Source organism: Danio rerio, chromosome 9 (genome assembly GCF_052040795.2).
Source record: "Danio rerio strain M-AB ecotype USA chromosome 9, GRCz13ab, whole genome shotgun sequence".
Classification (NCBI taxonomy): Eukaryota; Metazoa; Chordata; class Actinopteri; order Cypriniformes; family Danionidae; genus Danio; species Danio rerio.
This window is the reverse complement of record NC_141029.1, coordinates 19142164-19159081: the sequence shown is the minus strand read 5'-3', so window position 1 is coordinate 19159081 and position 16918 is coordinate 19142164. Positions and strand designations below refer to the sequence as shown.

The 16918-nt window shown below is 36.7% G+C and overlaps 1 protein-coding gene across 50 annotated transcripts in view; it reads left to right on the top strand.

Annotated features, from left to right (window-relative positions):
- Positions 1–16918, top strand: part of mycbp2 (MYC binding protein 2) — a 232201-nt gene that overhangs the window by 23895 nt on the left and 191388 nt on the right. For all 50 annotated transcript variants that reach the window (XM_087266144.1, XM_087266142.1, XM_087266138.1 and 47 more), the window contains 3 exon segments: positions 4637–4852; positions 16193–16346; positions 16434–16630. In XM_087266144.1, coding sequence (XP_087122270.1) covers positions 4637–4852; positions 16193–16346; positions 16434–16630 — 567 coding nt within the window.

Sequence of the window (16918 nt, the reverse complement as noted above, 5' to 3'; positions counted from 1 at the left end):
CTTTACCAACAGAGAGAGAGAGAGAGAGAGGGGAAAACATTACCTGATGGATCGTTGGTAATATTTCCGCAAGATGACCATGTTGCAGTTTAGCTATAATAATTCACGGCTCCTCCTGCAGTGACGATTGATGCATTAAACATTGTTTTCCAGCCGCGGCCGCGCTTCATTTTCGTAATGTATAGTTTGTCTAAAGCAGGGATACAATCAGCCAGCGCAGTCGTCCCTCCAGAGTTAAAGGTTTTGTTAACCTGCGGGAATTCACTGACATTTTCCCGCACGTGAATTCTGACCAATCAATAAGCAGTTTAGGAAAAATGTTTAACAACATCTGGCCAATGAGAGATGTGAATTTTGTTAAACGACTGCATTTTGGTTCGTTTCAACTGGTTCGGACCAAAGCCAGCAGTGTGGTGTGAAAACGACCCAAAGACGGCAGACGATGCAACAATGTATTATTTATTGCCCTTGGTCCGGACCAGATGAAGCAAACTACAGATGTGAAAGCACCCTAAGATGCGATTTGTTTTCAGTTTATTGGCGCGACTCACGCGAGTAATGCCCTGCTCTTTTTGTTGCAAGTGCAGCCATTGTATCTCCACTGTTTTAAGCTGATGTGATGCGTTCATATCTAGTGTCTCATCCAAACGTATGACCTCTCCCGGAAGCTCCGCGATTCTCCCGCAAATTTATACCAGCCCTGTGATCTCCAAAATAAGTTAAAATACTCGAAAATCATAGCGACGAGTGCAAATCCCTCTCTTCATAAGGCATCTGCTGTCAATAGTTGGAGACAAGCAATATGTTTAAATGGTCTTGCATGTATTTAGGCCTTTTTACATTTAACAACTGAAAGTTCTGTTTGAACAATATTGCAAGTTCACTAAAAGCTGGCTGGAATTATTAGATAAATAAAACTTTTTTTATGTTTGAATGAATGAATTATTTCCTGCAAAGCTGTAAAATGTGCTTATTAATCCATAATAAAGTGTGCAGCATTAGAATCAGTACTCCGTATCAGCCAATCACCATCACAAGAAATCAGTATTCTGTATCGGCTGCAAAAATCCTGATCGGAGCATCCTTAACTTTAATACAACTTGGCTGTCAGAGCAGCAATACTCCCTCTGGTTGTACAAAACTGATCTTAGTAAGTCAGTAAATACAACCTTAGGAAAAAGAAGTATACTAAAGTAAAGGTCAATTATAAAAGTATACTTTATTTAGTAAGTATACTAACATCAATGTACTAGTAGTGTACTTGAAATGTGGATAAAAAAAGATAAAAATAAATGTTAATTTTTAGCTTGTAAAAAAAGTTGTCTACTGCTGTCATTAAAATAAACAAATTAACACCATGACTCCTTGTGTTGGTGTGTCGGCACCCCAATACCCCCTCAGCCCTTCTTGGGTAAACACTGTGATGCATCACAGACTATTTGTTTGGCATGTCTTAATGTGTTCTGTTCATAAATATGCTGCAGTGACATCTGTTCTGATACACCAATTATTTTCCATGCAGTGTGAATCAAATGGACTACTTTAGATCTCAGCTGCACAGTCAAGTAGCCAAACCAGGCTGTGATGCATACCTGCGTAACTGTGACCAGGCATTAAACATAATTGAACTGTGACTTTATACACCAGAAGCAGTTGGTCTTAAAACCAGCAGTTTTTTGAGTCATTTAGTAAGGTAACACCTTAACCAAGCTGCTCTTGATTTGCAATGCTGCTAGCAAATGACAGGAAGTGTAGGGCTGCTAGGCATGGCTCATAGATGTGTGGCTTTCTAATGACTTCAGATGCCTGTCACTGTGCCAGACAAGTGGGGTACATTTCTCTGTGGTGTCCGCCTAAAATGAATGACCTTCTCCGCATTACATCATCCTTTGTTATGGCCAGATAGACCAATATGAGGACAAATGGATTAGTTAGGCCTATCAGGGAGTGGATTGATGAATGGGACAATGAAACTTTGGATACATTGTAGATCTTGATAATACAGACAGTGGTGTAAACTGTAGTGGGCTGGACTGCTTTGTGTTATAACACTACATCAGTCATAGTTTAATGTGAAAATGACTAGGGATGAACTGAATTTCTGTCTGCCAAAAAATTATCATATGAAAATGTCTTTTTTGTTGCTTTTTTTTTCCCAAAAATATGAGCTGAAAAAAAGACTGCCAATAGTGTTCACTGTGCAATTACTCATTCTGTGGTCAATGTTCAAAATAGCTCAATATCCTGATATTCCAAGTGCATCCAGAATTTTTATTTCACTACATCCCTAAAATGACATTGACTTTGAGAAATTGACATGCTAAAATGAAATTCGGCTAATGTGCTGTTACTTATGTGGTGTTTGCCTCCCTTTTCAAAGTTTGTGCCTCCTCAGACTTTTATTGTGCTTGTCAGGGAGGCACAGTTGTGTGTAGTAAAGATCTCCCAAAGGCCCGAGGGTGCTGAAACTCCAAACATGAATAAACCCAGGAAATCATCATAGCGTTTTATTATGAAGAGTGAACTGCTTTCATTGATTCAGCATGACTAATAATCATGTGGTTACAGAATTATCTCACGGAGGATTTAATTTAAACCTTCAAACGATGTTAGAAAGTGAGTGTAGAATAAAAATATGCTTTTAAATGTTGCATTTTCATGAGCTGTATTTAATACAAAGAGCCGTAGTTCACTGTAAAGTGGCACAAATGCAAAAAGTAATCATTATAACAACTATTATCTTGATTTCATAATTGTCCAATTAAATTGATATTGATTTTAAACATGATTTGGCATAGCTTGTCACTAGCTATATTTCCATCTAAAAATGCTAATTAAATTTATGCGCAAAACAGAAGTATTGCATAAAAGACATGCGAATAAAGTAGCATTTCCATCCAATTAGTCAAAGAGAACAATATCTTCACTTCATGATTATCTGGCAGGGCTCGAAATTAACCTTTTTGCTTGGTAGCACTGGTGATCCTAACTTAAAAAATTTAGGTGCATCAGCCATAATTTAGTCGCACTTATAAGCACAGTTACTAGTGTTATACAAACATATGTATTGCATTTGAAATCAGTAGTAATCAAACTAACAAGCAAAAAAAATATATATATGCAAGCGTGAGAAAAATATGTCTAAACAGAATCACAAGAAAATAGATTTTTATAACATAACTGAGTGACCAAAAGGTACACGGAGCGCTCACCGGCCCTGCACGCACTGCTTGACATGAATGAATCTGTTAACGATATAACTGTGCTGTTCTCACGGGCTTGTCTAATATTGCACTGATGTTTTTGACATATACTGTACTTTATTACATGCATATGTCATGTTAATAGCAATACTTTTCATGAGGCGATATTGGTTTACTCAGTGTAAGCCGGTTTGCGATGGTGTACGTGGTGTTAAATTTGACAAATAGCTGCCACTAGCATGGCGGACAGCGTCTGGCGATTATATGAAAGATTAAACAGAAGCTCTCGTGCTAGATGTGGCAAACAGTTACCTGAAAATTCCATCCCACAGACTTTTCATAGCGGACTTGAAGCCAATGGAAGTCTTTTATCCACTCTTTGAAAAGTGTAGATGATGGATTAACATTCAGCACATGATTACTACTAAGATGTGTCATTATTTGTAACTTTAGATGCCATGGTTTCTAAAACAAAATCTGTCCGTGTTATCTTCATTCTCATCTTCAGCACTTTAGTTTTTCGTGGTAATAGCTCTCTGTTTCTTGCTGCAAGTTGACATGACAACTGTTTTAAACCATTCCTGAGTGCTGCGTTTCAAGTGCAGAGATGCATTCTGCGTAAATGTCTCTAAAATGCGCGCATGCGGTGAACATTTTGCTGTAAAAACTGGTCGCACACAACAATTTTTAGCACTCGCACACATGCTCCCAAATATATTTTGAGGTCGCATAGGTAAAATTTCGGGTGCATATGCGACAAAAATGGTTGCAATTTCGAGCCCTGCCTGGCGCAAAATATCAACAGTACAAACTGAATTTGCTGAGGTAGGAGAAGACGCTCTTGACAATTCTGAAGGTCGTTAGTAATATGACAACACTAATACAGAAATGGCGTTAAGGCGTTTTCGAATGACCAAAACAACAATTCAGATGTTTTGCAATGTGGTTAGTCTGCTGGTTTGTCCATTCACACACATTTTTATCATCACATGATCTCTTAAAACAAAAACACATGCTTTTTTGTTTTTCTTTAATGCGCACACTGGAATTTGTTTGGTAAAAATGTTTCCACCGTAGTTCATGTGCATGTTTTCTTATCAAGTAAAAGTTTATCCTACTCAGTTATGCCCATATGTTTCTTATACGCATTTTCAAAATGTATGCGCATCACAGCGTTTCCATTAACCGATTTATTTATTTATTTTTATTTTTTAATGCCCATATCCAAAATGCAAATAAAAATTGGTGGATGAAGACATAGCTAGTGTGGTGTGACTTTATGTAGTAAATCCTGCTCCTTCTGAAAGCATGTGCAGGATTACTAGAATCAGCTTTACTGACAAAATGCACAAAATGCCACAATCTTTTTTCTTTTGTCCCTTTAATTGGTGTATTTCTCCTAAATGTTTTTCTGTGTTTTTATCTTTTTGCAGACAGATACTCTGGATGGGGCCTTTCCAGTGCCTGACATCAAACTCCACAGCAATCCCTCTGCATTCAATGTCTACTGTAATGTACGGCACTGCGTGCTGGATTGGCAGCAGAAAGAGGCCGCATTGGCCCTCGCCTCTCGAAACTCTGTGCAGAGCGGTGACTCTGACAGTGAGGAAGAGGAGGAGTACCGCGAACCTTTTGTCAAACTGCCGAAGGTAAGTGTAAGGACCACAATAAGTATATGAAGCACCATTTAAAGGGGCCATATTATGGCCCTTTTTACTAGAGTTAAAATAAATGATAATACCCCACAAATTATTTTTGGTAAATCTTGGAAACTGCCCCTTTTTAAGGCTTTTATCCAAAATGTGCCATTTTGGTTGCTGTTGCTTTAAATTCAAAAGTGATTGTGCTTCCTGCCTTCTTCTCAAAATGGGCATAGCTATAAACTTGTGTCAGCAGACTTTTTTGGCTAAGATAGTCTATAGTAGGGTTGTCATGGTCCCAAAAATTTAGGTCTTGATACTATAGAGGAATTACCAACCTACATCACACATGATGTCACACGGCTTCTTGGTTGCAAAAACAGACTGGGTGCAATAGCAAACATGTCGTGTTGTGCGGTAGGATGCCAAATTCGACTGAACTTTTACTATGCACCACACTGCTTTTAATGCCAACTGCATTGGCTAAATTGAGCTGGATGGAGTGGGGAGCTAATTAAAAATGCTCACCTCTGCAGGTCTCATTTCATACCAGGTAAGTTCACGCTATGCTCAATCATGTACATGTAAAAATGTAAGTTCACATACCCTGCCATACAGGTGCACTTCGCTGTCAGAATGCAGTTGTTTTGCTTGTTGATGATTACCCAGGCCTTGTACCGTTCCATCTTCTTTCCTTGTCTTTGGCTAGGCAGAACCTTGGTTTGTAGCACTACCACTAATCTGGTAATCATGGCACTTTATTTCTTGCACATGACTACGCGGAACAAAATTGTCATCCAAAGACATGTAGGCCTTTAACTTCTCTCTTGTAAAATTACTTTTAATTAGATAGTTGTATATTTCGGGCTGGATGCTTTCCTCCTTCTAGGACATGTACAAAGAGAATATCTCAATCAAAGTGTTTTTCTGCAGACTTTTTTTATCAAGTGAGATTATAAAAAAATAGAGGTGATTAATTTGTACCCTAAGGGGCTGGCTATTTACACACTGTTGCCACACAACTGTGTTTAAATCCCTTATAAAAGTGATTTTTGCATAATAGGTTCCCTTTTACTTCTGTGTATTAAAGCAATTATACACAAAAAGTTGGGAATTAAACCACCTTAATTGTTCCTGCTAACAGAAAATAAGCATTGGATTAAGCTTTTTCTTTTTTGCTACTTGTAAAAAAAAAAAAAACTAATAATTTTTGTCTTGATTTACAATTGTGATCTTGATGTTTAACAATTGTTTAACATACAATGAATTTAATACTTAAGTTAAAATCTTAAGGTAGTAAAGTTTTGCTGTTTTGCTAATAAAAATTGTCAAAAAATTGGAGATTAACATTTGTGCTTCTCAAAGCAACACATTTATTTCATTTATGAATAAATCTGTTTTTTTACTAATCATTTAAATATGCAATTAAAATGTGCTTTCATAAATACAGTCATTTGCTTGGATGTTTAAGTGTTATATTTATTTATTTACCCAGTCAAACCAGTCAAGGTGCCTGTGTAAAAAGAAAAAAAAAATGATTCCCATAAATATACAATAAAATAGTGAGATAATACTTTTTTTCAGTGTCACACACCCCTACAGCAATTTTTAGTGGTACAATATACACATTGCTTTGTTAGGTTGTGTATGTTTTTATTGTATTTTCGAGATATTAAAATGAGTGATTTTTTGTATACAATTTTATTGTGATGTTTAAAATAAATAATAATAGCAAGTATTATTATTTTTGATTTTTGATTTTTTTACGTTTTATTCATTATTCATTTTGAAGTATCCCGAGTAGTGGAAGCAGAGCATGTTTTCTATTCAGCTCTGAAAAAATGGCCAAAGGGAGGCTCTGCCGTGTTATCCTATTAATATAACATTTTCCCTTCACATCACAGCCGAATGTGGAGAGCTGTCTGATTAATTCCAGTCTCCACTTCAAAGATCTTGTGCGTTGGCTATACCACCTAGAAGGAAGTGTGCAAAGGGTTGGGAATCACAAGAAAATGAATTAAAATCATAAGAAACATAAGAAATCACATTTTGGGTGTGATTCAGTTTTACGATTGGGTTCCTTAACAATGACAGTTCATAGTACTTTAAAACATACTAATTACATAGTCCTATAAACAAAAAAATGCTGCATTTTAAGTATGGGTGCCCTGTCATGTTTCTTTAGATTCATCCTGCAAAGTGCAGCTCCAGGATTAAACAAACCTGAACCAGCTAATTGTGATATTTAGGATCACAGGATTACAAACAGGCATGGAACTGAATGGGCTATATGCACGGCGAGTGTTTTTTAGCCACTGATAAACGTTGACATGTTTATGTGTTTTAGGCATGGGATGATATTTTCAAGGTATACTGTGGTTTATTTTAGGACAACAGTATCTCCAAAGATGCCTTTTTAAATTGTAAAGAAATCAGTGTTTTTGAAACAAATGAAGACAGCAGAAGTCAATGATTCATTTAAAACATGTCAGGCAATGATTCATTTAGCCTGACATGTTTACTGCTCCAAAATATTTTAAATGGGAAAAAATGTTTTTGTTTTTTACCCAGACATTTAAAAAGAATATATTTTAGAGCAGTAATCACATTAGCACGATACTGTGAAACCGCAATATTTTTATCCAAGGTCATCATATCATCAGAATCTTATACCGGCCTATGCCTAGACTGTTTTCAATTTCACAAGACCTTTTACAGCATCGATAATGTAATTGAATGAGAATATAGTCAAGCATTAATTCAGTTGTTCAAGCATGAAATGAGTGAAATTTTGTTTAAAGTGCCATGATGAGCAGCAGGCGAGTGCAGAAAATCCATTGAAAAAGTCTTCTCCTTGCGTTCTCAGATGCTGTTTTTTATTCTCAGAATGGTATAGGCGTTCAACAATTGTTTTGCTTTGTTTCATTTATTTATATATATTTATGTTTATTTTGGATATTTGGAGAAGGAACTTGATTTTATTTAAGGTTTAAAATGTAGATCATTAAACTTGACATGTGGTTTTTATACTTAAATAATTAATAGTTTCATACATTTATTATAATCAAAACAGCAAATAAAAAAGCATATACAGTTGAAGTTAAAATTATTAGCCCTCCTGTAATTATTTTTTGTTTCTTTCTTTTTTTCAAATATTTCCCAAATGATGTTGAACAAAGCAATGAATTTTCACCATGTTTCCTATAATATTGTTTTTTCTGGAGAAAGTCTCTTATGTGTTATTTTGGCAAGAATAAAAGCAGTTTTACATTTTTAAAAAACTATTTTAAGGTCAGCAACTAGGGATGCTCAGATTAACTGTTAAACAAAAGGGTGTGTTTTTAACTAATTAATGGTATTGTTAACTATTAAAAATATTATTTTATATATTTTTAAAGTTGTGCTGCATAAGGGACCAATTACAGCGAACACTCTTATTGAATTGAGAGGCGCATCTGTTGAATGGTTTACTAATAGCTGCGAGTGATTTGTGTGCTGCTTATGCTCCCTGCAGGCCTCGCGTTTTTGTGCTTTTTCATTCTTTAATCTAATGAAAACAGAGCCAGGGTTTCCCTTGAGTGTGACATCAGTGTTTTTGTTGTCAAGACGATTATGGAGAACTTGTAAAGATGGAGAGAGACTAGTGGTCAATGTTTTAAGTTATCCAAAGCTGTATTACTTTACAAATCTTGAATATCACAATATGATTAAATATTACAATTATAACAACATTGACAGCAACACTCGTGCACAATACACAGCTGATTTAGTAATTTTTTTAGTGACATAAAAAAGCGCAACATGCTGCATTTTTTCTTGTTAACAAAAAAGGTGTGGTGCGCCTTGCATTTTTGCAACGGAAAAGCGCATTCGGTGTGATTGGCCACAGCAAACCGAGGCTTTCATTTTACAGCTTATGTAACATGTATGCAAATGAATGCAATATCATGTGTAAACAACAAAATTGCTATATGCTATAGTAGTCTACACTTTACAAAAAGTCAACATATGAGCCTTATAATTATGTTTCCATCCAAAAATGCGAATGAACTTTATGCGCAAAACTGGATTATCGCATAAAAGACGTGTGAATAAAGAAACATTACCATCCAACAAGACAAAGTGAACAAATCGTCAATTACAGATATTCTAGCGTCAAATATCAACATAAAAATTAATTTGCTGTGGTAGGAGAAGCTGCGTGGATCTTTTCTTCATTTAATAAAGACTTGCGCCTCAAGCAGGTCGCACACCAGAAGCGCCGCTCGGCGCCGCGACACGGCGCGCACATGACAGTGTAAAGTATCGCACACCAGATGCGCACATTTGAATAATATTTAATATGAAACTAATCAGATGGCGCTCTGTGGCGCTGCTGAAAAATGAACTGCGTCCTGAGCCGTGGCCGGGCGCCGCCAACAGCCGCCGACTTACGGCACCGGTGTGTGCATCCTGATAGAAACCTATGTTTAGAATTCTAAAATGCATGGCACTGTGTGGCGCGCTGCCGAGCGGCGCTTCTGGCGTGCGACCTGCTTCAGAAAGCAACCCTGATATACAGTGAATGAACGCACGATGGCATTTGAAGACATGAGATGCGGAACACAGGCGCTCTTGACTCTGGAGGTTATCAATATGATAATAACACTAATACTGAAACGGTTAAGGCATTTTAGAATGACCAAAACAACATTTCAGATGCTTTACAATGTGCTCAGCCTACTGGTTTTGTCATTCACACACATTTTTATCATCACGTGATCTTTTATAACAGTTTATAATTGTCTTTTGTTTGTTCTGTAAAAGTGTTTCCATCGCAGTTTATGCTCATCTATTCTTATCGTATAAAAAGTTCCTACTTGGTTATTTGCATTTTTTTAATTTATGCGCATCTTGCAGTTTCCGTCAACTGTTTTGTTTTTTATGTGCATATCCAAAATGCACATAAAAATAGGTAGATAGAACGTAGTTAGTGTCTTTCATCACAAGCGAACACACATGAACTGCAAGTGAGAGAGGAATTAAAAGCACAGACGCTCTGAGGTAAAATCAGATGCTCAAGACATAATCTTTAATGACTTGTATTAAAAATGTTGACAGAGGCTTGTGATAAAAGAATTAGAGTAGATCATTAATTAAATGCATATTTTCCGTGGTGTGATGGATTTAACGTTGCTTGCTATTTTTATTTTGCTGAAGAAAAAAAAAAACATATGATGGGGGAAAAAACAGCATATGCCGTTTCTTAAAAAGGATTCAGTCAGTGTTTTTGTTTTGTAATCTAAATTTGTCATTTAAGTGATATCTAGGGCAGGGGACTGTTTATTTATTATTTTTATTTAGTTTATTCAGTTTTTCTATGCTGTTGAAAACGGTGCAGGTTTGTGAAGATCTAACTATATGTTCTGTTGTTAATATGTTCGCATGTTAAAATAAATCAGTATTTTAAAATGCAATATTTTGTGGCATTGACAAAATAGACCCATATTTTTTTTTAAATAAATAATAATTTAATATTAATTTGACATAGTGAAATGTCCACCATGACTTATCAACAATATTGGAGTAGACAGAGTGCAGAGTTTATGTGTGAGCAAACCTGCCAACACTCCTGTTTTTCCCGGGAGACTCCTGTATTTCAGACCCATCTTTCATTTTCAAAAACCTCTAATAGGGGCTCTTTAACAGCCGAATTTGATCCACGGAATTTAGGAAAACATATTTTTAATATTATACATTGTATTAGTATTGAGCAATTTTCATTGTTGCAATTTTATTAAGGGTATAAGTATTGTACAAGTAATTGAATTTTAAGTATGAAAACGTGTTTTGAATTTAAATATTTGCAGATTAAATAAACAGCTATGGTAAATTTCAGGACCTAAAATTACAAACTTTGGCAATTCATGGCATCAAGATGCAAGTACTTGTTAATTCAATGCATTATTTTTTAATTCGGTGCGTTTTTCAGTGCAATATTATTTTATAGCTTGTGCTATTCCACTATTCCACAGGATTTTTATTTCAATACTTTTGGCATTGATTTTGTTCCATACCCCCTCAAGCAATATTGTATTTTTGATTGTCTACAGAACTAACCATTGTTGTACAATGACTTGCCTAATTACCCTAATTAGTTTCATTAACATAGTTAAGCCTTTGAATTGCACTTTAAGCTGAATACTAGTATCTTTAAAAAACATCTAGTAATAGGTTTTGTATTGTCATCATGGCTAAGTATTGATTTTAGTATTGACTGTATAATTTTTTTATCAGATTATTTGAAAATAATATCCCAACTAATGTACTAACTAAAAAATTGTTAGTTGCAGCCCTAAAGGCTGGTTTATACTTCTGCGTCGAGTGTTCTGCATGACCCACCAAGCCTGCCTTGAGCGTAGTCGTGCATTCATATTTCTATTTGTTGTTCTGAAACACTAGCTGGCAGTAGGCTTTTATGTTTCTCTGTGTCGAGTTTCTATGCGGGTGTTTTGTTTTTACCGAAGTAGCTTAAACTCGCTCATTCACAAGCAACAACATTGATCATAAAGTAAACAAAACAAAAGTCGCCATCTGGTTTTCCTTTACATGACTCGAAACTCGAAACAATTACTCCATTGGTTCGTGGCTCTCAGCACCGCCCACAGTCTTCATCAATACCAAGTCGACCAATCACAGAGCTTGCACTATGCGGTGTTGCGACGTGTAGTTAAATTTTTGAGATGTGCACATCGGTGTCGGCATCAGCCACGGCGAGGGCTATGCATCCATGTGCCAAATGCATGCGCTTGACGCAGAAGTATAAATCGGTCTTAAAACATATAAGCCCAGCCCTGTTAGTCAAGAATGTGCAGTTTAGATTTGTGTGATCCCTTATCCCTGTTCAGGTTCTTCAAGTTATACGATTTAACTTTATTAAAAGTTGTATTCATATCGTTTAAATGGAGGGGTTATCTAAAAAGCTGTGTGACGCAATGCAGGATATTTTGTTATTGCTCTCAAATGTCCAATAACCAAAAATTGCTCTTTTTTTTTTTTGATGATGACCTTGAAAGATGATCCAGTCTTAGCCTCTTGTTATGATGTAGTATCTTATAACGAAAAGGAAGCACTTTTAGGAACAGTTTCAACAGAGTAACCCAGTGATTCCTTCATTTAAATATCTTTGTAGATGTTTGCAGCTGCAATGAGGTCAAAGACGATATGCTACACAGCAAAATCTGTATCTTAATGTTCTTTAGTCAAACCTATTTACAGTATATCCTCATGTGATATGAATGCTCTGCATGCTAGTAAACCCGTTAGGTGAAACAGCAACACTGTGTTTACATGTATGTTGGATTTAACAAACACATTCTCACACAGTTGTTTATTCTTTTTCTGTTCAAGTGAACCACATGTTCTCTTCTCAGCACAACTCAGTTGCTATAGTGATTTTTCCACACTCAGATTTGAGATTTGGCCTTTTCTTTTGCACAATGTTGATTTCACGCTGAATAAGTTCTTTTTCTTTTTTTCTTTTTCTTGTGCTACACAATTGTCACTTGTGTCAAAGTCTTGCTTTATTGTCAGTTCTGCCACATGTGCAGGCATAAAGAGAATTAAAAATAGACCCAGAGTGTGAAAATTGAATTGGAATAGTTCTAGAAGAACATTTTGTTAACTCTCTCAAGGAAGAATTGTTCAATCCAAAAAGGAAACATTAGCATAATTTGGAATAATTATTAGGAATTTTACAGTCTTAGCTGAGTGTTTTACTTATGTAAATGGTGTTTTAATGTCCATGTGTAAATTATTCAGGAAGCTAGTTAAATAAATTAAAACCAATCCAATTGGATTGGCAGATGGATTTTCCTGAAAGGGCAATCATGATTAAATAAAACATAGTTTTTTTTTTTTTTTTGTATTGGTTCTCAAAATAAGTTTTTTTTTTATTAAATATTTATGATTTATAAATTATAAATGATAAATTGTTGTAGAAAATATGATATCGGCAGGGATTTTTACAATAGTTTATTTTGTTAAGTTTATTTTTTACTTATTTTAATTTGGCTGGAATTAAAAAGAATGAAAAATAAATAAAAATTGCTGATGTGAATATGGTTAGGCCCAATCTTAGTTCTATATTTGTAAACGTACACCTTCCCCTTCACACTGTTTCAAGGACTTTAAAATTTGCACCTAAGAAATGGGACAGCACTACAACATCTGCACACGTCATCATATGTCATCGTGATCTCTTGCTTCATATGTGATCGATGATGGCGACTGCTGTGGTTATTCCAATTGCAACAGCTTTATTTGGTATTAATCTTCCGAAAATTACTGAGGGCATATATCATAAACTGAAGGGAAGGGCCAAGGGGTAGAGTTAGGATTGGGCCTTAGTCTCCTTAGGAAGTTATAATTTTTTGATTTAAAAAATTTGTATAGGCGACGTAGTGGCGCAGTAGGTAGCAGGGCTTGAAATTAACCATTTTGCTTGGTAGCACCGGTGCTCCTAACTTGAAAAATGTAGGCGCATCAGCCAAAATTTAGTCGCACCCACCAATTATAACCACTGTTACTACAAGTTTTATACAAACAGATTTATTGCATTTGAAATCAACAGTAATCAAACTAACAAGCAATATATATGCAAGCATAAGAAAATTATGTCTCAACGAAATCCCGTTATCACAAAAAAAATAGATTTTTATAACATAACTGAGTGACCAAAGCATACTCGGACCGCTCACCGGCCCTGCACGCTCTGCTTGACATGAATGAATCTGTTAAAGATATAACTGTGCTGTTCCCACGGGTCGTGTCTAATATTGCACTGATGTTTTTGACATACTGTACCTTCTTATATGCATACGTCATGTTCATAGCAATACCGGTCTTTTTATGAGTAGCAATGTTAGTTTACTCAGTGCAAGCCCATTTGTGATGGTGTACGTGGTGTTATATTTGACATATAGCTGCCACTTGCACGCCAGACAGCATCTGGGGATTATATGAAGGATTAAACAGAAGCTCTCGTGCTAGATGTGGCAAACCGTTACCTGAAAATTCCATCCCACAGACTTTTCATAGCGGACTTGAAGCCAACGGAAGTCTTTTATCCACTCTTCAAAAAGTGTAGATGGTGGATTAACATTCAGCAAATGGTCACTAGTACGATGTGTCATTATTTGTTACTTTAGATGCCATGGTTTCTAAAACAAAATCTGTCAGTGTTATCTTCATTCTCATCTTCAGCGTTTTACAAATTTTCGCAGTAATAGCTCGCTGTCATCCCAAGCCAGAAGGCATTGACTTAGTGATTAACGGCTGATATTTCAGGGCTAGAGCAGTGGTGGGCCAATAAGAAGAGCACGAAGCATTACGCACTTGGCTTTGTTTACTGCAGCAAGTTGACATAAGAACTGTTTTAAATCATTGCTGAGCACTGCATTTCGCGTTTCAAGTGCAGACAAAGAGCTTAAAGTTGCATTCTGCGTGAATGTCTCCCAAATCCACGCATGTAGTGAACATTTTGCAGTAAAAACAGGTCGCACACAACAATTTTATGCACTCGCACAAATGCTCCCAAAGATATTTTGATGTCACTTAGATAAAATTTTTGGTGTTTTTGCGACCAAAATGGTCGCAATTTCGAGCCCTGGGTAGTGCTGTCACAGCAAGAAGGATGCTGGGTCGCTGGTTCGAACCTTGGCTCAGATGGCGTTTCTGTGAGGAGTTTGCATGTTCTTCCTGCATTTGCGTGGGTTTCCTCCGGGTGCTCCGGTTTCCCCCACAGTCCAAAGACTTGCGGTACAGGTGAATTGGATAGGCTAAATTGTCCGTAGTGTATGAGTGTGTGTGTGTGTGGAGGTTTCCCGGAGGTGGGTTGCGGGTGGAAGGGCATCCGCTGCGTAAAAACGTGCTGGATAAGTTGGCGGTTCATTCCGCTGTGGCGACCCCGAATTAATAAAGGGACTAAGCGGACAAGAAAATGAATGAATGAAATTTGCATGTTAGCATAAATATCAATAATAGAAGCGATTCTGTCTATCTTCTAAATGTTTTAAAAGCCTATTTCTCGTTCACACTGTTACGTTTTAAAACGAAAAGGATCTGCGTCCACACTGGCATTTCACCTAGCATTTCTGAACAGCTCTTCTTCCACACTATACCGCTGAAAATGCACGTCATTAACCACACACACACACACACTCTGTCATGCACTACAGCATATGTGGACGCCTGAGCTCTAGGCAGTCTGCGGGTGCTTTGAGCACACCTCCCCAGGTGCGAGCAGCGCACGTCGGACTGTTCATCAAGGGTATACCGCTGGACCCTCATCTCACTACAGTTGTTAAACGTGATATTTAATTCACCTTTGGTCTTTTGAATCTATGACTTGTTCTCAGGTATGTGTTTTGGCTAAGTGCAAAGATACGGTAACATTAATTTATATAACAACATGCACAGATTCTGCACATTTGAATGATTGTTTGCCTTTAATTACTATAATGTATTACCTTATTGTACGTTATACTTTTATAATAGCCATTATTGATTATTAAAACTGATATTCAGTAAAAAAGAGGGTATGTTTCTTATTTTTCAATGAATATTAAAGGAGGCTGTTTTAGGCTCCTTTTTGTTATAAATGCGTACCGTGAAGATGACGGTCTTATAAGTAGCTTAACGATGCCTTAACAATTTTGGTGTCTGTTAAGTTGCTAATATCCAAATGAAAATAAGCAGTTAATATTATGTTTTCATTTTATTGTTACGAAAGTGAAACAACGTAGCTGGGGTGATGTGAATGACATTTTAAAGTACATTGTTTCTTTTGAAGAATTACCCAACGCTTTCTGTGGAGTTTGTTTTCCATATCAAACTTGCGAAGTCTTAACTTAAAAGCAAAGGATGCAAGACTGAACTTTGTCTATTAGATATTGAGAAAAAGGCCCAATCAGATGTCTGCAGCCACACCTGTGTTTTCAGATGTCTCCATTTATCCGATTCACACTGACATAAAGCAGCAGTGTTAAAAAACAAACAAAAAAAAACCTCTTCAGCCTTTTCAAAACGCACCATTTTTGTGGACGAAAGGCGTAACTATAGCAAAACTTATGCATTTTAAAACTAAAATGTATTAGTGTAAACTTGGGCCTAAAAGTTTCTGTTGTGATACATCTTAGAGTTGGTTTGGTTCATATATATTTAATAAATCAGTTTTCATACAACTGAGGGGAAATTCTTCCATTGTCAATTCCATGTGTCTGCCAGCTGTCATTTCCTTAAAAATGTCATTTCATTCGAGCACTAGTGTTGGAGAATATTATATCATAGCTATGATCCTCTCCTCCCCAGATCATTGGGATTGGACTGTGTGGAGTGTTTGAGCTCATCAAAGAGACCCGTTTCTCGCACCCGTCACTGTGCTTACGGAGCCTTCAGGCCCTTCTAGATATGCTCCAGGGACAGCAGCCAGAGAGCTTTCAGACCGAACCACCAGATGTGCTGGGTAAGATCCTTTCCCTTCTTCAAATAAAAAAGGAACATGTAAGAGAGCATGTAAATTTACATTCTGACACCATTCTTGGCCCTGCAGAGTCTCTGTTCCACCTTCTGTTGGAGACAACGGTGCGGAGCACAGGGATGAATGACCCCACTGGTCAGACTCTGACAGCGTTATCCTGCGCCTGCCTCTTCAGCCTGGTGGTGGCTTGGGGAGACACCGGCAAAACCCTACAGGCTGTGTCTGCTATCCTCACCAACAATGGCAGTCATGCATGCCAGACCATCCAGGTGAGTCTAAGTCTTTTAAAGTTATAAGTCTGTGTGAAGTCAAATATTACAATGTTTATTTTGCTAACTTACATTGTTATACTTATTATTTGTGGAAATGAATTAAAAGTTTTTTTTTATTTTTGTAATCTTGTATCAAAATCTAACCATTTGCTTCCACCTTTGGAGTGGCAGTTTTTCTGTTGATATCAACCTGATACGCTCCCTACCATTAGTTTGCTGAGAAGGAATTATGCACAAAAGCAAGCCCGCCCGCTACACAATATTCTTTTTTACATGAAAGTACAT